Here is a 22,255-nt window from a genome sequence, read left to right as displayed (position 1 = left end):
TTTATTCTGTGATTAATATCACAATTCACCATAATAGTTGCACTATTTGTCATCCATTTTGATGAAACCATAATATAATAAAAATGATAGTTTCAGCAAGTGAGTTTTTGCATATATTAAAATGCAGACTTTTACAACAGCAACAAAAATGTGCAAACCTCTTGTCTCCCCAATGTAACAAAACAAAACAAAACCTTGTACTGAGGTATTTAGTCATGCTATCAATTTCAACAGAAGCAGGAGAAAAGAGAATCTAATGGATATAGCTTTGGATGCCCCTGCACTATTTCTTTGTGGGGAACAGGATCAGATCAGTAGCAGAGCCAGAAGACTGGGCCTGGTCCAATGCCCATTGAAGCCAAATGCAGTCTTTGCATTGACTTCAGTTGGCATTGCATGGACTCTCGGGGCCCAAATTTGTTCCCATTGAAGCCAATGGCAAAATTCTAATGACTTTAATAGGAGGAGCCAGCCTTCTAAAGCCCGATCAAGTGAAATGGCAGGTGCCCTCAATTTTCCATTCTGAGCCCTCCGCATGGCACAGGATTGGGGCCCTTAGAGAGGAGCACATGACAGGGGCGATCAATGGATCAGACATGCAGCACAGCCTGCTGTACCAAACCATAAAGGAAGGAAGAATGAATCCCTCCTTTAAATTTCTAACCGGACAGGTATTCTTTTTCTTCCATACTTAGTTCCAAGCTCAACAAAATAAACATCTTAGCAGACCACCAAAACTGATACCACATATCAAGAGAGAGATGGTGAAATGTCAGGCTTTAAACATTTATTACGCAGATGATTTATTTTATAGCATACAGTGGTTCTGGATGTTCTATAAACAAGACTGAATTGCCATGAAGAGTTATCTCCCTTGTCTTAACAGTCTAGGAAAAGCTGAAAATGATGGTATTTTTCTCCCCTAGTACAAATATCTAGTCTCCTTCCCTGCCCCCCATTTTTCCTTTTCTCTTTTTTAAAAAAGCACTTAGTTTAACAAATCTGATAAAAGATTAAATTTTCAAACACAATAAATACATTTAAAAAAATCATTGTTAGCATGACTGTGTTCTAAAGGAAACCACATCTCCCTTTGCTTTTGACACTGGACTTGGAAAACGTTAGTGTTATTTCTTCTGGAGATCACAAAAGGATGGGATAATAGCTTAGTGGAAAGAACAAAATTAGTGTAAATCCACAGAACACCCAAAGGGGGAATAAAAATCAAGTTTAAGATTTTGAGACTTCCAAGTGAGAGGTGTTAATAAGGCTAAGCTTGTGTATGAAAAGAAACCATAGGGGCTTCTAACAATTTTTCTTTCAAAGTCATCCATCGCGTCAAGAATGGATACAAATTAATCTCCTTCAGGGGGAAGAGGAGAACCAGGCATATCATTTACTTCACTACTCTCCCCTCTTTGTGTTTCACCTTTCATATAAATGATGTATTCTCCAAACAGTGGTGAAATCCCTCACGGGAAAACACACAAGTCATTTTGTGGAGAACTAAAACCTTCAATTCGGAAATAATTTCACTAGGAACCAGTCTAATCACATGCCATATAGATTCTGGGCAGACGGCTAACCACTTTGTAGTGGAAGACTCCACAAATCTGTTCTTCATTTGAGCTTCTCCCTCCCCCCCTTCATCCTCTCAGCAACTTTAGTTACTGTAACACTGAGAAAATGTTCTCTGCCCGTGCAACTTCATCTCAGGGATTTCCCAACAGTATCACTGCTTTTCTCCACCTAGATCCTCAAACCACAGGTGAGGAGATGTCTTCTCAGGGCAGAGGACGGGACAAATTCAATGACCTATGGATGAAGGGCCAGATCCTGAGCTGGCGTGAACTGAGATAGCTTCAGTGACGCTACTCCCATTCACATCAGCTGAAGATCTGACCCGACATATCTAACTGGACTTCCCCCCCCGGCCCACTGATTTAATTTAAAGGGAACCATTTTTGAAATCTACGTTTATTGAGAACACAAAGATTGAAACTGGCCAATAACTCATGAAGAAACATAAATGGTAACTCATGTTCCTTCAAAAGGTAACTCAGTGCACACTAAGGCTGTGTCTACACTAGAGAGCTTACAGCAGCACAGCTGTCCCGATGCAGCTGTGCCGTTGTAAGATCTCTCATGTAGCCGCTCTGTGCCCACGGGAGAGACCTCTCCTGTGGATATAATTAAACTACCTCCAACGAGTGGCGGTTGCGACGTCGGCAGGAGAAACTCTCCCACCGACAGCGCTGTGCACGCCACCACTTATGCCAAGCGAAACGTATGTCTCTCGGGGGGGGGGGGGGTGTTTTTCACACTCCTTAGAGACACAAGTTTGCTGACATAAGTGCTGGTGTAGACATGGCCTTACTAATTACAGGCTTTGGTGGCTGCAAAAAATGGAAAAAAACAAACAAACTCACTTGGATTTTTGTACTTGTACCATGAATTGGTATTAATATTAAAACCAGAAATGGTTTTACAGTGCTGTTTTATAGACATCGCTAATGAACCTATAATATTGGATCTAGTTGTATCTTGGCACCACTGCTTTGCTGGAGGCTTCCCACCACAGAGCATCTTATAGAATGCATGTTATATACAGCAGTGGTGCTCACACGACGCTTTCACATTCATACGTTGGACAGTCTCTTGCTATTGAGAAACCTGGAAACACAGATCCGTGACCACTCTTAGATGGAGAAAAATGCTATTTTGTACTGTTTCTTTCATTCCTTAGCAATGCTGTTCAGCGGTAGCAATGTCATAGGTAAAGTTTATTGTTATCAATGGACTTTCAAAAGATATGATTGGTGGTGTGCATAGATCCAGGGGAAAAAATACATTTTCAGTCAACATTTAGATTCACGGGTACCCATGGAACAATCAAAATTTCAAATTACAAAGCAGTTAATGGCAGAATGAACACACTTTAATTGTCAGATACAAATCACAAATCATTGAAAGATGGATTTCACATCACGAGACGTTCTTAGACACTGTCCAAAAAAGGCTTGGGGGAATCTCAGGGCTACAGAGCAAAGTAACAGGCCAAATCCATTAACCCTGAATATCTGGGTACAGGCCTGCAGCTAGAAGGCAACCTCTAGTAAAGGAAAACTATGAATAAACCCTCCTGGCTGGCGGTGGGGAAGCATTTGAACAGAATTACTGTCATGTGGCTTGGCTTTGCCTCTTGGTACTCCAAGAAAATTCCCAGTGATTAGGTGAAAATTCAAGTCTTAGAAATGCAATTTCCAATTCTCCTCTGGGTTCTTCTTTTTCTCCTTCCTTTGCTACATTCAGAGGTCAATTTGGAAATGTTGCAGATTATACCGGCCGAAAGACAGGCGCCACAAAAGCTGGCATGTACAGTGGGAGGGCTGGGAACAGGAGCTGGAGATCGTGGTTATTGGAGGGCTCAACATGATCATTTGTACATTTCCCCTTAGGACTTGTGCCTGTATTTTAGGGGTTGTTTTTCTTTTAAAAACACAAAATAAAACAAAAAAATCACTTTCAAATTCTTTGTTCAAGTCTGAAAAAGGAGCAGCAGCAAGTGGATATATTAAGCTGCTTTTAAATAATTATTCTGATTGGCTGTGGACGTTCTAAAGCAATCAAATAATCTACTGTGGATAACCCACATATCACATTAGATCAACCTTGAACATTTTTGTTTTCCATCTTTAGCATCACCTTGAAAAGAGGGTGAGTAGATTTTGTGTTCAGGTTGGTAAGTGTTCATAACAATTCTGTGAGACGGCACTGAATCCAGCCTGAAGCAGCTGCTCCTTTCACACCCCAAGGGGCAAGGCATCAGAGGGCAAACAACTTAAGGAGGGTTTAGATTCAAAGGCTACAACCCTGAACCTTTTATAACACTGCTGGGCTTTGTTGCTCCTATAAAGTCCAATCTCTCATGGATAGTCACTATAAAATATTGCTGCTCCTACTGTCACACAGTTTTCTCACAGACAACCTAATGCTGAGGTACTGCAAGAGTTAGTCTTCGGAGAGCTAACCCCCTGGTCATCCCTAGACTGTTTCTGGAACTTAGAAATCAGTCTTTCCAGAGAAGTCCAGTGCAATAGGCAATTTTTTACAGCTGAATCAAGGTCTTCTCTTTCTTTCTTGGACACGCTGCTGTTGAGGATTCTGTTTCCTGCTGTTTTCCTCGCTTTGTATGCACCTTAGAAAAGACCCAAGCAGAGAAGTTTCGAATAATTGTGAACCATAAAACAAATCTCCTCTCCTCTTGTGGTATTTTCTCTGTTGGAAATTTTTGCCCTCAAACTTGGCTTCCTGCAAATAATTTCCCCCCGAGTAATGGACAAAACTGGTTTTCTCTTACACCGCCATAAAACATACTGAACATCCAAAAAAGATCTGGATTGAATCTTTGTTCTCGTGAACAAACAGGCAGAAATTCAATCAACTGGTCCAAGTTGTGGAGTTCAAATCCAGATCTGTATTGCCTCACGGTCAGTGGGTATTTGGATCTGGGGGTTTGTGTTTGGGTCTCATGTTTCATCAGGAGCTACACTCCAGTTTCAGGGCACCAGAGGTGGGTTTGCCAAATCCATACTTCTTACAACCAGAGGAAAGGGAAGAAAACTGAATAACAGGAGAAAAGTGAAGACTGCCTTTTGGAAAACAGCTTGTGAGTGTTAGAAACACCAAAACAGATTTTCCAAGTGAGTTTCTGAGACCTGTTACAACAATGAAATAATGAAATAAGACAGATATTATATATGAATCTTAACGGTCAGATCCACCCAACATTGGCAGCTATGCTCAGCTCACAGGTGCCTGGAGGGAGGGTTATGTACTGTAGCTTCCTTCTCTAATCTTCCACTGTAATAAGTGCTGAACAAATAAAGGAAAATTTTCACTCCCTAATTCTGTTAGACTTCATCAAGTAAGCACCAGAAGTGATGTAGTAAATAAAAGCATCAATAAAGAAGCAACCACTAAGCCACAACATCATTTCCTGGTCACCATACAGGAAGTGAAGTAATGGCCTGCCTGTCCCTCTTTACCAATACAAAGTTACTGAAATAAGTAACTTCAAAGCATGTTTCAAATACGGGGCTGGATCAGATCTCCTTTTCCAAAAAAGAAACTGAAGTTAGTCAACAGGATCCATAAATCTGGTTAATGTTACTCAGACCCCAAATGATAAATATTGTGTTTACATCAATCTCTCACAAATCTCTTGCCTTATTATACATTAAAGCCCTAAACCTGCAAGTTGCTGAGCACCCACAAGTCCCGCTGGCATCATTGGGAATTAAAGCCATGCTGTCCTGTGGGACAGGCCCTGAAGGAAGGGTTTGGTGGGCAGCTCGCTCTTCTTAGGAATTACAGACTTGCTACAGAATAGATACTTTAAAAAATAAATGTACCATATGCTTAGAAGCTGCGGTTTCTCTGCCAAACTTGCACGTGCTTGAAAACTAATACTTGTTTTACGACTGACACGGATCCATCTCAGTCTAAATGCACATCGCACACTTACAGCTCACCTTCTTCCCTAACCAAGTCAAGTCATTGGCCTCACTTCTCATGCTAGACTGATCTGCCCTAGGGGCATTCTGCAAACACTTCTCAGCATTGCCAACACCACTTCAGCTTCACTGGTGTGAGCACTGTTGGGAACCCTAAAGTAGACAGAGCACTAGTGTTTTTAAGCACGTGTATCACCTAATCCTGCTTGGATCAGGTCTAGAGAACAGTGCTTAAATTGCTGACAGCAGCCTCTCTACAAGGGCTCCCAGTGTTTCTAACAACAGTGAAACTGCACTAGTGTTAAATACGGTGGGACAAGTAGATGTGATGGCTGCCGCCTTTGCCAACCCACTGGAGATTGAACTGGGCACCTCCAGAGCTCAAAAAGCATGAGCTGCGACAGCTTGCACTAAAGAATCAAACCTCTCTAGCTGGGGCTGTAACAGACTCATACTCTCTGCGCATTGCGCATGGAGGTGGGGGACCTGTAATACACGCTGACCAGTGAGTTACATCCTTCCTCGGATCCAAGGAAGCTCATCCTCAGTGTCTGAGGCCCGCAGCAGTTTGAATTCCAGACAAGCTTCCACTCCATGACAGCTGCCATCTTGTCTGACCCACCAGGGATTGAATCAGAGATCGCCAGAGCTAAAAGCATGAGCTGCTACAGTTCGAGCTGAAGTCCCTAGCTGGGGCTGTAACAGACTCATATCCTCTGTGAATTGGACACAGAGGGAGAACTGTAACACACACTCACCAGTGGGTTACACAGGTGAGGCTAGTGAGGTGCACTGTGGCTTCCTTCTTGTACTACCTCTACTCCATCTCTAGCCATTTGCATTGCTCTCCTCTTTACACTTCATTTAGTGGAAAGAAACAACGCTCTCTGACCCTCCTCCTATCAAAGGCTGTATTAGTTACACTGACTAAACAGACTACGCTTCTGGCAAAGCAAAAGACGGGGACAGCCTCCTTCTGAATTCCACGTCTATGCAATGCAAACCGAGAGACACTGGTTTGGAAAGTTTAGCTAATTAGAAGCCAAACCTGAAACCTATATTTTCGGCTTTTCTTTTTTCCTTTCTGATGCCATATACTTGTCACCTTCTATTTACTGGTTTCCAAAGAAGAACTTCAAGTCTTAATTTTTTCCCTCACCCTGTCTATTATTAGGACCAAGCATAAGGGACCTGGTTTAAATGTATAATTACAACTGTGACAGTAATTACAATAAAGCACTCTTTAAACAAAACAAACGAAGTAAGTTACAAAAAATAAATGGATTATAGTTTAGTGGATGAGGAATACTGCGACTTTAACAGCAAACAGCTGCAGAATGCCTGTGTTTCTTAGAGTTACCAACTCAGAGTGTACATTTTTTAATTACCTTGATAGGTTACTGGCAAGAAGACTGTGGCTATGATACTTCTAAAGTGGCTTTTGGATTTTTTTAACTTCTCCTTCCAATTTAACACCCTCGTGCCAACCATTCAAGAGCTCACATTATAACATTATTTTCATGTTTCAAAGTTGATAGCAAATGTCTGTTTAAAAAAACCTAATAAAACAACAACAAAGAAAAATGGAAACCCAGTGCAAATAAATAAATCATCTTGTGTGAAATCCTAAGCTAGAATCAGGTGTTGGGGGGGATTTTGCGGAGGGGGGGGAGAATAAAAAGTTGAAGACAAGAGGAGGGGGAAAAAAAATAATGAAAGCTTCGCTTTGACAAAAGCCGTCAATTACCGGCGTCTGGTGCGGAACGTGTCTTTCTTTGTCTTCCCAAGACATCTGCTGTGTGTTGTCTCCTGCCAGTTGGCTGGTGCAAGCCAAGAGAATGGCGTGGAAACAATGCTAGACTGCACTTCCACTTGCTTTTCAAATTCTCCGTGTTCTTTCTAAAGCCAAACAATAACACGGCGGGATGCGTGGCTGCATGAGCAATGATTTAATAAAAGAAACCTGAAACAAAAACTCAGCAGGAAAGAGGGGTGGTGCTCCGCAACACAGCTGAAAAGAAACATGCTCCTCTGCCCTCCAACCTCATGAACATATTCTTAAGCATGCTGGGGTTTGTCTTCTTAGGTATTTTCTCATAAAGGTTCTCACTTCTCTCTCCAGTAGCTGATCAATTTGTAGCACAGTTCCTTCCTGTTTCCTTTTAAGGTGCATGTCTTCTTCCTGCTCCCATCCATCCCCACCTCCCCGCGTTCTCAGGCTGTCAGTTTCTGGATTGTCTTGTTGTAGTACTGTGTGATGGTGGGCGTCAGGGGGTTCCAGTTGTTGGCGTGCAACTCAATGACCTCGAGGAGGAGGGACCGTGTCAGCATGGACTCCGAGGGGCACAGCATCTTGTCACGTGCTATTGCCAGCAGCTCTGTCATCATCTCAGGCAGCTGGTCCTCCAGCAGCCGGCCTGTGCTTTGCAGCTGTCAAGAGAGAAGGGTCGAAAGCTGCATGTTAAAGTGCAAGTCACCACTCCAGCCTTCATTATTGTTTAGTTTTAAAACTATCCTGGTTGCAACTAAGATGTCAGCTTGGACTTGTCATGTGGGGTGGTGGGGGGGTCCCAGGGAAATATAAAGCTCAGTTAACCACAGCATAGCTATCAGAATCCCTCACTTTGTGGAGACTCTCCTGGAAAACTATCCTCCTGGCACATGTGCTTGTAAAATATTAGAGGAGGAGGAAAGTGGAGAGCTGGATGCAGGCATATGGCACCTCTGAAAAAATGATGTCGGCTGCAGAGAAACAATGGCGGAAGAGCCACAGATGGTCTGCTCTTTGCTGTCATGTAACAACTCAAGGGCTTCTGGAAGCTACACTGAACAGCATTCAGTTATAAGGAGAAAATATTTACATAATAGGGCTGATTTCCAAAAGTGCAGCCATCCTTTCTGGAGACGAAGTCCTCACCTGCATTTAGCATCTGCAACTGAGATACAAGTGCAAATCTTGAGATCTTGGAGGCTGAACTACCTGGCTATGGGTGCAAATGTGACATAGGTACATTGTGATAACTGGGCCTACAAATTTACCCTTATTATGAGCTCAACTGTAAGAAAGTTTATAAAGTGTCGCAATAACCTATGACAATAAATGTTGATGGGAAAAGATGCAAAAGAGATACAAAGACTGCATTAGTCCAGATAAAAAGGCCCTACTGATATAACTCAGCATCATGCCTGGCAAACAAGAAAAGTATGCCACCGTCAATTAATGAACCAAAATTGGTGTGTCAGAAATTAGGCCTAATTGGTGGACAAAATAAGGAGGGGGGTGGGTTATTCAATTCAAGACTCGCCTTTTTGGGTCCTCCAAAAGAGACTTTCGGGAGAAAAAGCTGGCTACCATGACGCTGGCTGACTGAAAGATGAGAGAAGAGGAAAGAGCGAGGTTTTTCAATATGGCTGCTACCCCCATCATCTCCTGGGATCCACAGGACCTTTTTCATCCTACCCCTGAAAGATGTCCTGACCAGACTGGGCCAGAAAGAGGGAGACAAGATGATGACATTGTTACCTCCATCAGCTTCAGATCCCAACCACCACCTGGAATGTGAAACTTTGTCCCCCACACATAGTATCCTTTTCCTTCCCTACCTTAATCATTCTCTTTCCTCTCTCTCCTTTTTCCTTTTGTCTAATAAGAGCCTAGTTTAGCTGGCCAAGCTTGCATATTTTGCAATGCTGCTGTAAGTCTGTGACCAGAAAGGCAGCTAAATGCAATGCCAAAAACATCCGATGCTGGTACAAGTTTGCTCAGAGTGGCTGCTAAGACTATGTGCTCTTCTTGTGCTTTTCCAGCAGCAGGGCTGCAAGTGAAAGATGAAGTTTCTATCATCTTTGCTGTACTTTTTGCTCCTCTTTTTGTGTGTGTTCACCTTGTTTTGTCTTAAAGGAAGCAGGATTGTGCTTTAACAGCAACAATAACAACTCACAAGAACAAAAGAACAGCTATAGTAGGTCAGACCAATAGTCCACCTTGCCCAGTATCCTGTCTTCTGACAGTGGCCAGTGCCAGAAGCTTCAGAGGGAACGAACAGAACAGGGCAATTTCCAGTGATCCATCCTCTGCCATCCAGTCCCAGCTTCTGGCAGTTGGAGCATGAGGTTGCATCCCTGACTATCTTATATCCCTGATGGACCTATCCTCCAGGAACTTATTCTTTTTTGAACCCAGTTATACTCTTGGCCTTCACAACATCCCATGGCAATGAGTTCCACAGGTTGACTGTGAGTTCTGTGAAGAAGTATTTTTTTTTTTAAACCTGCTGTCTATTAATTTTCATTAGGTGAGCCCTAGTTCTTGTGTTTTGGGAAGGGGTAAATAAAATGTCCCTGGAAATATGGATGAATTGCTCGGGATGACTACAAAAGATTAGCACAAGCATGTAGGGACAAAATCAGAAAGACTAAGCCCTGGTCTACACTATGACTTTAGGTCGAATTTAGCAGCGTTAAATTGATGTAAACCTGCACCCGTACACACGATGAAGCCCTTTATTTCGACTTAAAGGGCTCTTAAAATTGATTTCCTTACTCCACCCCTGACAAGTGGATTAGCGCTTAAATCGGCCTTGCCGGGTTGAATTTGGGGTACTGTGGACACAATTTGACGGTATTGGCCTCCGGGAGCTATCCCAGAGTGCTCCATTGTGACTGCTCTGGAAAGCACTCTCAACTCAGATGCACGATTGTTTGCCGTTGCTCTGACGCAGGGAGGGGCGACTGACGACACGGCTTACAGGGTTGGCTTATAGGAAGTTAAAATCAACAAAGGGGGTGACTTTACATTAAGGAGTATTTCAAGCAGGACTTCACGGAGGGTTCCAATAAGAAATGGTGCACCTAAGTTATTGTTCTTATTGGAACAAGGAGGTTAATCTGGCCTCTGATTGATACATGGCTAGATTTACCTCGCTGCATCTTCTCTGTGAGTGACTGCAGTGTGACCTAGAGGAATGAGTCCCCTAGACGGGAGGCGGGGGAGGGTGGGTTTGCAAATGAGTACAAAACAAATCTGGTCTATTTCTTGTTTTGATCGACTCCATCTATCTTTTACATCTTTGGCTGGCAGCAGACGGTGCAGAAGGACTGCATGCCATCCACATCTCATGGCTGCTCGGCAAAAGATGGTACAATAGGACTGCTAGCAATCCCTATCACCTGCCTGCTCACCATAAGATGGTTCAATAGGACTGACTGCAGGACTAAAGAGAATGATCTGATCAAGTCACTCCAAATTTAGTCCCTGCACCCATGTCTGCCCAGGTGCTCCTGATCGACCTCACAGAGGCGACCAGGAGCACCTCGGACATGACGATGACGGCTACCAGTCCTATTGCACCGTCTGCTGCCACAAGGCAATGGGTTGCTGCTGCTGTGTAGCAATGCAGTACCGCGTCTGCCAGCACCCAGGAGACATACGGTGACAGTGAGCTGAGCGGGCTCCATGCTTGCCGTGGGATGGCGTCTGCACAGGTAACTTAGGAAAAAAGGCGCGAAATGATTGTCTGCCTTGCTTTCACGGAGGGAGGGAGGGAAGGGGGCCTGACAATATGTACCCAGAACCACCCGCGACAATGTTTTAGCCCCATCAGACATTGGGATCTCAACCCAGAATTCCAAGGGGCAGCGGAGACTGCGGGAACTGTGGGATAGCTACCCACAGTGCAACACTCCGGAAGTCGACTCTAACCTCGGTACTGTGGAAGCACTCCGCCGAGTTAATGCACTTAATGCATTTAGAACATTTTCTGTGGACACACACACACTCGAATATATAAAACCGATTTCTAAAAAACCGACTTCTATAAATTCGACCTAATTTCATAGTGTAGACATACCCTAAGGCACAAAATGAGTTACACCAACAAGAGACATAAAAGGCAAAAAGAAGAGGTTCTTTAAATACATTAGGAGCAAAAGAAAGATGAAGGAAAGTGTAGGTTCTCTACTTAGCAAGGAAGGAGAGCTAATAACTGATGACATCAAGAAGGCTGAGGAGTTTAATACCTAGTTTGCTTAAGTCTTCACTAAAAAGTCTTCACAAAGTCTTTGCTTAAGTCTTCACTAAAATGGTGACCAGATACTCAACACAATTAATATTAACAACAAGGAGGAAGGAATATATGCTAAAATAGGGAAAGAACAGGTTAAAGTATATTTAGGTAAATTAGATGTATTCAAGTCGACAGGGCCTGATGAAATTCATCCAAGGGCCTTAAGGAACTAGCTAAAGCAATCGCAGAACATTAGCAATTACCTTTGAGCACTCATAGAGGATAGGCAAGGTCTCTGAGGACAGGAGAAGGGCAAACATGGTATCTGTCTTTTAAAAGGGGAACAAAGAGGACTCAGGGAATTGTAAACCAGTCAACCTAACTTTGATACCTGGAAAGATACTGAAATAAATTGTTAAACAATCAATTTGTAAGTACCTAGGGGATAATAGGATAAATCATGCCAAACCAACCTAATTGCCTTCTTTGACAGGGTTACTGTCCTAGTAGATGGGGGGAGGGGGGCAGCAGATGTGATATATCTTGGTTTTAGTAAGGTTTTTGATACAGTTCCACATGACACTCTCATAAGTAAACTAAGGAAATATGATCTAGATGAAATTAGTATAAGGGGGTTCCCAACTGGTTGAAAAACTGTACTCAAAGAGGAGTTATCTGTGGTTCACTGTCAAACTGGGAAGGCAAGGTACATTTAGTGGGGTCCCAGAGGGGTCAGTCCTGGATCTGATAGTATTCAATATTTTCATTAATGACTTGAATAATGGAGTGGAGAGCATGCTTATAAAATCTGTAGAAGATACCAAAATGGAAGGGGTTGCAAGCACTTTGGAGGGTAGGATTAGAACACAAAACTACCTTGACAAATTGGAGAATTGGTCTGAAATCAGTAAGATGAAATTCAATAGAGACAAGTGCAGAGTACTTCACTGAGGAAGGAAAAATCAAGCGCACAACTACAAAACGGGGACTAATTGGCTAGGTGGTAGTACTGCTGAAAGGGTCTGGAGGCGATAATGGATCACAGATTGAATATGAGACAACAATGTGACGGGATAAAGGCTAATATCATTCTGTGGTGTATTAACAGAAGTGTTGCACGTAAGACACAGGAGGTAACTATCACACTCTACTTGGCACTGGTGAGTCTCACCTGGAGCGCTGTATCCAATTCTGGGCGCAACACTTAGGAAAGATGTGGACCAACTGGAGCGAGTCCAGAGGAGGGCAACAAATATGATAAAACTTTTAAAGAAAAGCTGATCTACGTGGGAAGATTAAAAATATTGGTCATGTTTAGTCCTGAGAGAAGACAACTGAGGGGTACCTGGTAACAGTCTTCAAATATGTTAAGGACTGGTACAAAGATCACTGTGATCAGTCATTCTCCATGTGCACTGGAGGTAGGACAAGAAGTAATGGGTTTAATCTGCAGCAACAGAGATTTAGGTTAGATACTCACTTTCTAACTAGAAGTTAAGCTCCGGAAGAGGCTTCACCATCACTTCCCGAGGTCCCTTCCAGCCCTACATTTCTATGATTCTCTATTCTTGCACAAATAACTGGCAGTCTCCCCTCTTCTCAGTGTTACTCACTAGGTCCTGTAGTGAGGCCATGTATTCCTAAGCCTCCCACATTTTTTTTTAAACAAAATATACTACTGAACATTCTGCTACTGAAAGGGGTGCGGAGGGGAGACAAATTTGACAAGAAGCCAGGGTGCAGTGGAGAATGGGACTGTCTACAAAGAGACTGGGACAAGGAACTGGAGGGGAAAGGGAGGGAAATGGGATGGGGACAAAAGCTTGACAAGAAGTCCAGAAAAGGAGGCGGGGACTGGGAACCTGTGGAGATGGGGAACACATAGGCTGGATGGCGGGCAGCTGGAGGCTGTCAGGGAAGAGAGACAGATCAGATGAAGAGCCAGAATTCCCAGGACTGGAGGTGAAAGTGACAGGGGGAACAAGCAGAAGAATCTGTGCCCACTACAGCTCAGATCCCTTTCGAGCCTGGAATGGAACTCATGATTCCTGATTCTCACCATTTCGCTGCTGTCAGAAAATATCTGTGAAATCTACCGGCAAAGTGTTTCACCCATGCTCTAGTGCTGGTCCACACAGAGGATGACAACCTACTATTGCTATCCGTTACTCCATTAGCTCAAGTGGCAGAGGCCTGTGTGGTGGATCTAGGACAGTCTTTTTGTTCTGTGGGCAGCACCTACCACAGTGCGGCCCTGGTCCATGACTAGGGTGCCCGGGTGCTACAGTAAATACAAATAATAAATATGAATAAAGGTTCCAACCATGCTGATGACCCATGTGGGTTTCAATATGATGCCACATGATGGAATTTCAATGTTTTCACTTAGTTTTTTTTTAAACCTAGGAAATTACACACAAAAATTCATTAAAAGAACATTAATATTACAAAGTCAAGCACTCATACGTTAGGAAATGTCAGAATTAAGGTAGTCGATGCAACTTTATTCAGCCCCCTTGTGTTTCTGCCCGATGACCAAGAGGCAGTCTTTACTTACATGATCACATACTATTTTTTCCCACAGGGCCCCTGTCTCATTCAATGCACAGGAAGGAGATGCTCTGGGGTTGCATCAGGTTTGGGTCGTGAAGGAGGCTGTTATCTGTAGGATCCCTGGCTCATCTGTGGCAGAGGTTGGAAGGTGTGGGTGTGTAGTGAAGAAGGCAGGGGATTACAGAAGACAAAGGAGGGTCCCATGCTTAAGGCAGTTGAATGCTGCTCTGGAGAAGTGGATTTTATCTGTGCCTCTGCCACAAAGAATCCCTACATGATTCCGAGCAAGTCACTTAAACCGAACTTTCCACAAGTGGTCACTAATGATGTATTCTCGTTTTCTGGGTGCCTGGCTTGAGATGCTGGGGCCTGGCTTGACGAAGTGCTGAGCACTCACAGATGCAACTGAAGTCAATGGAAGCTGTGCTTTGAACATATAAAGGGCACAGGCAACCTTCATTCGGGCATATCCTAACTTCTGAATGCTTGACTTTGCAATCTTGATGTTCTTTTTAACATAGGCTTTTTTAAAGTGGAATATAAAATATAAAGTCAGTCGGGTAGCATGGCACTGTGTGCATAGTGATGGGACTCATATTTAGGATTCTGGGCCCCAGGCTTGGTTGAGACTGAGCGTGCAGTGTATATACCTAAGGTGATGGCTCATCTCTAGGGGCTCATGAGACGCTCCAGACTGAACTGATGACTGCCAATCAGAACATCGCATTGAGGGTGGTGCAGGCCTATCATAAGGGTGGTCAGCCAGGGGGAAAGCAGAAGCAGCATGTAAGGAGGGAAGAACTTTGGAGGAGGGAAAGGGGAAGAAAATCCTCAGCAATTAAAAATAAAACAGGGTAGTTGGAGGAATGTCACTCTTTGAGCAGAAAGTGTCCTGTGTCATGTAGGAGCTTGGGGGAAACCGTTGTAGCCCTATCTTAAGGCATTTTAACATCTCGGACGGGGGACCAAATTCTAGCAAGATTCCACTGTGTGCAGTAGATGGGACCTTAAATGGATTTTGTAACCATGTCCAAAGCTTTAGCCTGGTTACCGAGCCCTGGAAAAGTCCTGTTTAGATGAGAGATAGGAATTGCACTGGAAGTGAGACAGGGAACAACTGAGTTATATCTGGGTCCCCTGACCCAATTTGATGTGTGCTTCAAACAGGAACTCAATACTTCACCCTTGTGGTAATTAAGTGGTTAGGACATTAACTTAACATTTCACTTGTATAATGGCCCTTCCAGGAGCTCAGAGCCAGCACACACCATGCCAGGCATTTGCTCAGTACTGACTCATGTTGAATCACCAGTGTTATTTCAGATATTCCCCACCTCATATTGGTCTGCCTTGACTATACATAGCTTGTGATGGGACCACAACACAAAGCAATAAAGCTGCAGGATGTAGTTTGCTATATTCAAACATAATGAAACAGACACATTCATGATGGGAATGCCCTTGTCACAGAAAAGGAGTTGTGGGATTCTTGATGATTATAGGTGGTCAGGAGCTTGGTTTCACACCTTGGCTTGGGTTATACGCAGTACAAGGCTGCAGGAGTGAAATTGTGGTCCCTCTTGAGAGCTTCCAGTTTTGGTTGCAATGTCCCTCAAATAAACAAACAAGTTAAAAGAATAAATATAGAAAAGAGGGCCTGATTCTCCACTGCTTGCCCTCCTGTCACCATTTACCTCTGAGCAGAACAAGTGCAAAGGGGTGGGAGGGGGCTGAAAACACCACCGTACTGATTTTACAACCATTTGGTACAGGTGTGAACAATGACACACGGAGCAAAGCTGTGGGGAATTTGGCTCAGAATATCTGAGGTCCCAACAGCCCATTCATACCTCCATGGAACAGCAAAGGACAGCGTCTTCTTTCACATCCTGAGATTGCAACAACTGCAAGAGAGAGAGAGAAAAAGAGGCAGCCGGTTATTAAAGCATACCTTGTTTCTACTGCCTTATAATCCCTCCCCTACCAGACTGCTCCTTCCATGTTTTAACCTGTGTTCGCTTTCCCCACAGCCACAGCAGGGAAAAGAAGAAAGTGGAGGGGGAAAAGGAATGATGTCTCTGGTGTGAATGAAGAGACACAAGGCCAGAATGCAGCGTTTCCACGGTTGAGATGGAGGAAGCAGAGCAGAACATACACAGTACATGATAACTTTCAGGGTACATGTTAAGTATGTAGTGAGAGTTTTTATGACGTAGGTTACTGTACACAAGGAAACGCGCTAAGTCCCACCAAGTCATTTCACTAAACATCCATCACATGATAATTTTCAGCCATTAACAGTCTGGACTGCAGTTGAAGCAGTAAGTAGAGGTGAAGGGCTCTCTATGCCCTTTCCAAATTAGAAAGCATAGGAAGCATTATGACTTTGCATCCTGAACCTGATGGTCTCTTTCAGAGCAGTTCTTTTGAACAATCCTAGAATTATGTTGCAGGAGAGCATCATTTCCTACACACACAAGCGCCAACTTCTCCTAGCACTGGTGGGTGCTCGCGTCCCCCCCCCACCCCCCGGCCCTGCTCCAACTCCACCCCTGCCCCGCTCCCATTCCAACTCCTTCCCCAAAGTCCCTGCCCCAACTCTGCCCCCTCCCTGCCCCTACTGGACCCCTTCCCCAAATCCCCACCCAGGCCCCGCCTCTTCCCCACCTCCTCCCCTGAGCGTGCTGCGATCCCGCTCCTTCCCCCTCCCTCCCACAGCTTGTTACGCGGCAAAACAGCTGTTTCGCGGCAACAAGCCTGGGAGGAGAAGCGGGGATGCGGTGCGCTCAGGGGAGGAGGCGGAGGTGAGCTGGGAGGTGCGGAGAGCTTGGCTGCTGGTGGGTGCAGAGCACCCACCAATTTTTCCCCATGGGTGCTCCAGCCCTGGAGCACCCACAGAGTCAGCACCTATGCCTACACGCAGGGATTGATTCTACTTCCACCACACCGATTTCACACCTGTAATTCCACTGACTCCCAACTGTGCCTAATTGTGGAACCACTTCCAATTGTGGAGCACTGAACTCACAACTGTGTCTTAGACTAAAACTTTCTCCTAAATCACTAGTGCTTACTGAAGATAGTAGGGTGGATTTTCACGGGGCGTGGAACTGTGGGTTGGGAGTGGGCATTAGTGTCTGGCGAATGGAAATAATGGGGAGGGGGGGAATATATGTTTTCACCCCCCCCCCTCAAAGTTTTCTGTCCCCGCTGCTCACACTGAGGCAAGAGAGGAACGGGAGCTGGCGGAAGGGCTGGAGCGGCCGCAGCAGTGCATGGGATCAGTTGGCTGCCAGGGAGCAGGCAGAACTCCCTGGCAGTCCAGTCCCACCTTCCAGCGGGTTGGGACAGGGTCCTGGCACTATGGTGGGCAGGAGTGCATCACCATACAGAGTGAAGCCACCGAGGGTGTGGGGGAGCACTGAGGTGTCCCTTAACAGCCTGGCGCGCTCCCCACTTCTCAGGAGTTCCTCTTGCTCCCCCTCCCTGCTCCCCACACAATGTGATGTCGATGGCCCAATAATCTAAATGCATCAATGCAGAATCCCTCACAATGCTGGGTTTTGCCAGTGTGGATAGTGACATTTCCCACCACCTTCTCCATTCAATATATTTTGTCAGCACCAGTTCCAGACTTTGCTCTGCCTTTTCTACTCTTATCCCAAATGTGAGTTTCTTCGTTGGTTTTACAAGCATGAGCAATTTTAAAGAGAAACCAAACTCCTGGATTGGAAGGATTAGATTTTTCTTGGTAAACACTGATTTCACTGTACACATGTAAACCGATGAAAGAATATTTCCATCAACAAAAATCATGATCTACAGACTGGCAAAGTAAGAAAAATGCTGCTTGAGAATGACAGTTTGATTTAAGGGGATTTACTTTGTATATTTTTACGTGATGTTGACAATTTGTGTTTTTTGAATATCAGCATCTACTGTCATTAAATAATTACTGTGAAACCCCCTATTCTAGGAGTCCACCATGATTTCCTGCAACGGTGCAAATTTAAATCAATAAAAATAAAAAAATGCTTAAACCCCAAAATTTTGCACAAATATGAAAATGTAAAATCAATAAAACTTTTAAAAGTTTTAAAACAAAATATTATCTGTCAAAATTATAAAAGAACAGAGGGCACAGCCAGCTGATCAGTACCGGAGTTTATTCATTGATCTGAACTGTAAGTAATAAGTTACAAATTTGTTAATTCAGTTTGGAGTGGAGCTGTGGTGAATGATGATTTCTGAAGTGGCCTTTGAAGAACGCCTACCATACCTATCAGTATCTAGAGGAGTGATACATTGTGAAGCATGTACAAGAGGAGAGACATGGTGCATGTGGATGTCTGGGGGAACGTGAGGAAACTCTCATTGTGAGGGCACCTGAGGGACAGGGATGTTTCTGGGATGGATGGGAAACAAGGGAAAGAGGAGGGAGAGATGGGTTTACAGCTAGAGAGGAAGAAAGGAAAAGAGAGGAGGAGAAGGAGGAAGCAGCTGCTGAGGGAAGACAGCAAGCATACACTATGGACCAGGCCATGGGCAAGCTTAGTCCCTGAAAGAAAGATGGCCATCAACAAGTTTAGGCTTGAAATTAGACAAAGATTTCTAACTATCAGAGGAGTGAAGATCCAATGGGAGCAGTGGGGGCAAAAAACCTACCTGGCTTCAAGACTGAGCTTGATAAGTTTATGGAGGGGGTGGTATGATCAGACTGCCCACAATGGCATGTAGCCAATCTGTGAATGGTAGGAGCAAATATCCCCAGTGGCTGGCGATGGGACATTAGGTGGGGAAGGCTCTGAGTTACTACAGAGAATTCTTTCCTGATGTCTGGCTGTTGGGTCTTTCCGAAATACTCAGGGTCCAACTGACCACCATATTTGGGGTCAGGAAGGAATTTGGCAGAGACCCTGCCTCACACTGGCAGAGACCCCAGGGTGGGTTTTTTTTGCTTTCCTCTGCAGCAGGGGTCACGGGTCACATACAGGTTTGAACTAGTGGCAATGGTGGAATCTCTGTAACCTGAAGTCTTTAGAGCATGATCTGAGGACTTCAGAGGTCATGGGTCTATTATAGGAATAGGTGGGCGAGGTTCTGTGGCCTCCAAAATGCAGGAAGTCAAACTAGATGATCATGCTGGTCCCTTCTGGCCTATGTGCCTATTAGCTGGGAGCTCAGGAAGACCAGGGGTTAGGAAGAACATTTTGGGCCCATCTGCACTGGCCTCCCAGCTATCTTCAAAGACCAGATTTATACATGGCTTCTGCTAAACCTGTTTACCACAGTGAGGCGGGTCAGACAGTTGGTCAGTCTGATGTGGGTCAGACCAAGGTTGGTCTTGTGGCCAAAGCACTGGACTGAGACTCAGCCTAGTGCATGCTTTTAAAATACTGTTTCTGCCCCATCTACCTAGCTGGCTTAAGAGTGTGGTAAATCGGCCTAGAGGGAATTGTGTTTAAAGCCAGCTCATAAACATGGCTGTGAGGTCAGTGTGTAAACAGCCATTAGACAGGTGGGAAGGAACAGCGTAGAGAAAAGGTAGTGGTGAACGGGGGCCCTTTCAAACGCTGCTCTATGGAGAGGGGACAGATGGGGCAAGAGAGGGGGCCCTTCCCACCTGCTATCATAACAAGATAACGATAAACACGGAGCATTTAAACAGTGCTGGGGTACTGCCTCCTCTCACGCTGTGTTTGCAAAAGCGGTTTTCATAGAATCATAGGCTTCGAAGGGATCGCAAGGGTCATCTAGTCTAACCCCCTGCGAAGATGCAGGAGTTTAGTCACATTACGCCCTGTCTGCACTGAGGGCTGGACTGTGCTAGACAAAACCATTTATAAAATGGGTGATTTGTGTAGCACAGGCAGGGCTGAATCAATGTCTCCTGTGCTAGCTTAGATGGCTGTGCGTAAGCCTCCCTGCCAACAGAAATAATAGATCTCTAAGCTACTCCTCAAACCTAAGGGGGCTAACCTGGCGGACACACCTCATATTTGCATGCAAGGACTACTGGCTGGTTAGGTCTGTGCAGGTGGGGTTACAGAACTCAGGGACAGGGATTTTGTTATTTGGCCAGTGATTTTGTAATCCTTTTCAAAGGAATGTTATTCTGATGCTCACTGTGCTTCTCCCTTTGTCTCCCTGAGTATCCTAGGCACAGGAGAAGAGTCTGTGGGGCTGGCGCCCCTGCTAGACTGCACGCTCTGAACGCACCGGCAGGCTGGTACGGCTGCCAACAATCGTGTTACCCTTGCTGCCTGCCTCTGCAGCCCTGGGAGATCTCCTCTGCATCTACCCTTTGCTCCAAGGCCCCAGCGCTGAACTGCGTTTAAGAGCCATATCCTGAATTCCCATGGCATGTGTGACACCCAGTCCCAAGAGGAAATCAAGTCAATGGAAGTCACATGCATGCAGAGTGTACAGTTTGACCCTGAGGTAATGAAGTTTGCACCATTCAGCTGTTGTTGGAATTGCAACTTTGAAGTGTCTGGCTTTTGTGTGATCAAAGTCTCAACCTAATTAATTGCATTAGCAGTTTAATGTATTTTATCCAAATGTATTATTTATGCCTATTATGTAAGCACCCTTCCTACAGTCTAATTCTGATCTATATTTTAAAATGTATAACTCGCACACTGTATATGCTATATTTGCAGAATCAGTACCACAGAAATCAGTCGTCTTTCCAAAAGAGGCATCTATCAGGACAGCTAAAAAAGGTGGAAGAAGGAGCTTAACAGAGTAGAGAAGACAGAGTAATGGGGAGGAGGAGCAAGAGGCAGACAACAGCACAGGTGAGAGGAGACTTGCACACTTCTCTGTCTAACCTGTAATCATCCCCTGGAGGCTTGGACTGTCCTAGGGAAAACTTCCTTTTGCTCCTGAGTCAGTTCCTCATATCAAGCGAAGCTGTGGAATGAGAGAAGCGGTGCCTGCTGGAGAGTAGACAAAGAGTCTACTTGATTTCCTAACAGGAGGAGCCGCATGCCAGAATCTGCCTGACTGGTCAGATAATACCCAACCTTTGTTGCGAAAGGATTCTCATTTTTTGCTGGGGGTTTCTGGTGCTAACAGCTTTGTAGATTGGAAGGAGACACCCCAAGAACACGAATTTAGATCTCTGGAAGGGAGGGCTCCTGCTTCCAAATTTCTGTATTCCTGTGACAGATACAGCATATGCCAATATGTTTGGGAAGGCTAGCATGTCTGGATGGTCTCAGAGGGTTACATGTTTTCATGAACAAATGAAAATAAATTTTATAGGCTCTCTTCCTGGAAATAATGTGTGTTGTGCGGTGAGAGTGATTTCACGGGAGCTGTAAGGCATTCTTCCTAGAATTCATTAATCTCTGCACGCAAATGGCCCACAATTTCTTTTACAAAGTAGTCCAAGAAAAGATGCTTTACATCGACATTTTTGTGTGTGGCAAAGAAACAAAAACAGATATGTGCCTGACATGTGGAGATGACAAACTGCCACTGTGCCAGTAGATGCTCCCAGAGCACAATTAGCCTTCAGTCCATGCCAGTGTTCTTAACATCCACTTTGGGACAAGACAACCTATTTCTTTCAAAAACTGAAAGCATGTTCACACTAGTGGTGGTACCTTGCATCAAAGGAATCTCAAGTGACTTACAAACGGAGCTGAAGTCTTACTGTATCCCTAGGAGGATAGGGAAGTATTGTTATTTCCATGTTACAGAGGTAAACTGAGGCACAGATCAGTTAAATGTCTTGCTCGGTGTTATCCGAGACACTAGCACCATGAACTGAATCTACGGACCCTGACACACAGTCCCATGTTCTTATCACTAGACCACATTCTGTATGAAGTAGGGATACATGAACATTTAAACGTACAGCTTAAGTCCAGAGGCATAAACTACACTGCCTGCTTACTGACATTATTCCCGAAGGCATAGTGCTAATTACTAGAGCTGTGTAAAATATTTCATGCAAAAGAAAAAAAACATTTGCCATAAAGTTTCTATTAACACGAAATGGGCTTGATGTAAGAACACAGATAGAAAGATACACATTTCATCTCCATGAAATTGTCATTCAGACTGGGCACAAAATTTTGCACCCATACAGACAACCATGAACATTTCAGCACGTTTCAAAATTATTTATATTGTGGAGGTCAAATTGACTGAAGTCAATGATATTTCTTC

General features: G+C 44.4%; 1 protein-coding gene across 2 annotated transcripts in view; it reads right to left on the bottom strand.

Moving 5' to 3' along the window:
- Positions 1 to 765: 765 nt before the first annotated feature.
- The window catches only part of CTIF (cap binding complex dependent translation initiation factor), a 351,658-nt gene continuing 330,168 nt past the window's right edge, over positions 766 to 22,255 (bottom strand). For both annotated transcript variants that reach the window (XM_084627673.1, XM_084627674.1), the window contains 2 exons: positions 15,925 to 15,978; positions 766 to 7,946 (listed from right to left, as the gene is read on the bottom strand). In XM_084627673.1, the coding sequence (XP_084483799.1) occupies positions 7,731 to 7,946; positions 15,925 to 15,978 (270 nt within the window). In that variant the 3' untranslated portion in view covers positions 766 to 7,730. The remainder of the gene's footprint in view (positions 7,947 to 15,924; positions 15,979 to 22,255) is intronic.

Source organism: Lepidochelys olivacea, assembly GCF_965140295.1.
Source record: "Lepidochelys olivacea isolate rLepOli2 genome assembly, chromosome: 5".
NCBI classification, from domain to species: domain Eukaryota; kingdom Metazoa; phylum Chordata; order Testudines; family Cheloniidae; genus Lepidochelys; species Lepidochelys olivacea.
The sequence above is the reverse complement of the archived record's forward strand: the minus strand, read 5'-3'. Positions and strand labels throughout refer to the sequence as shown.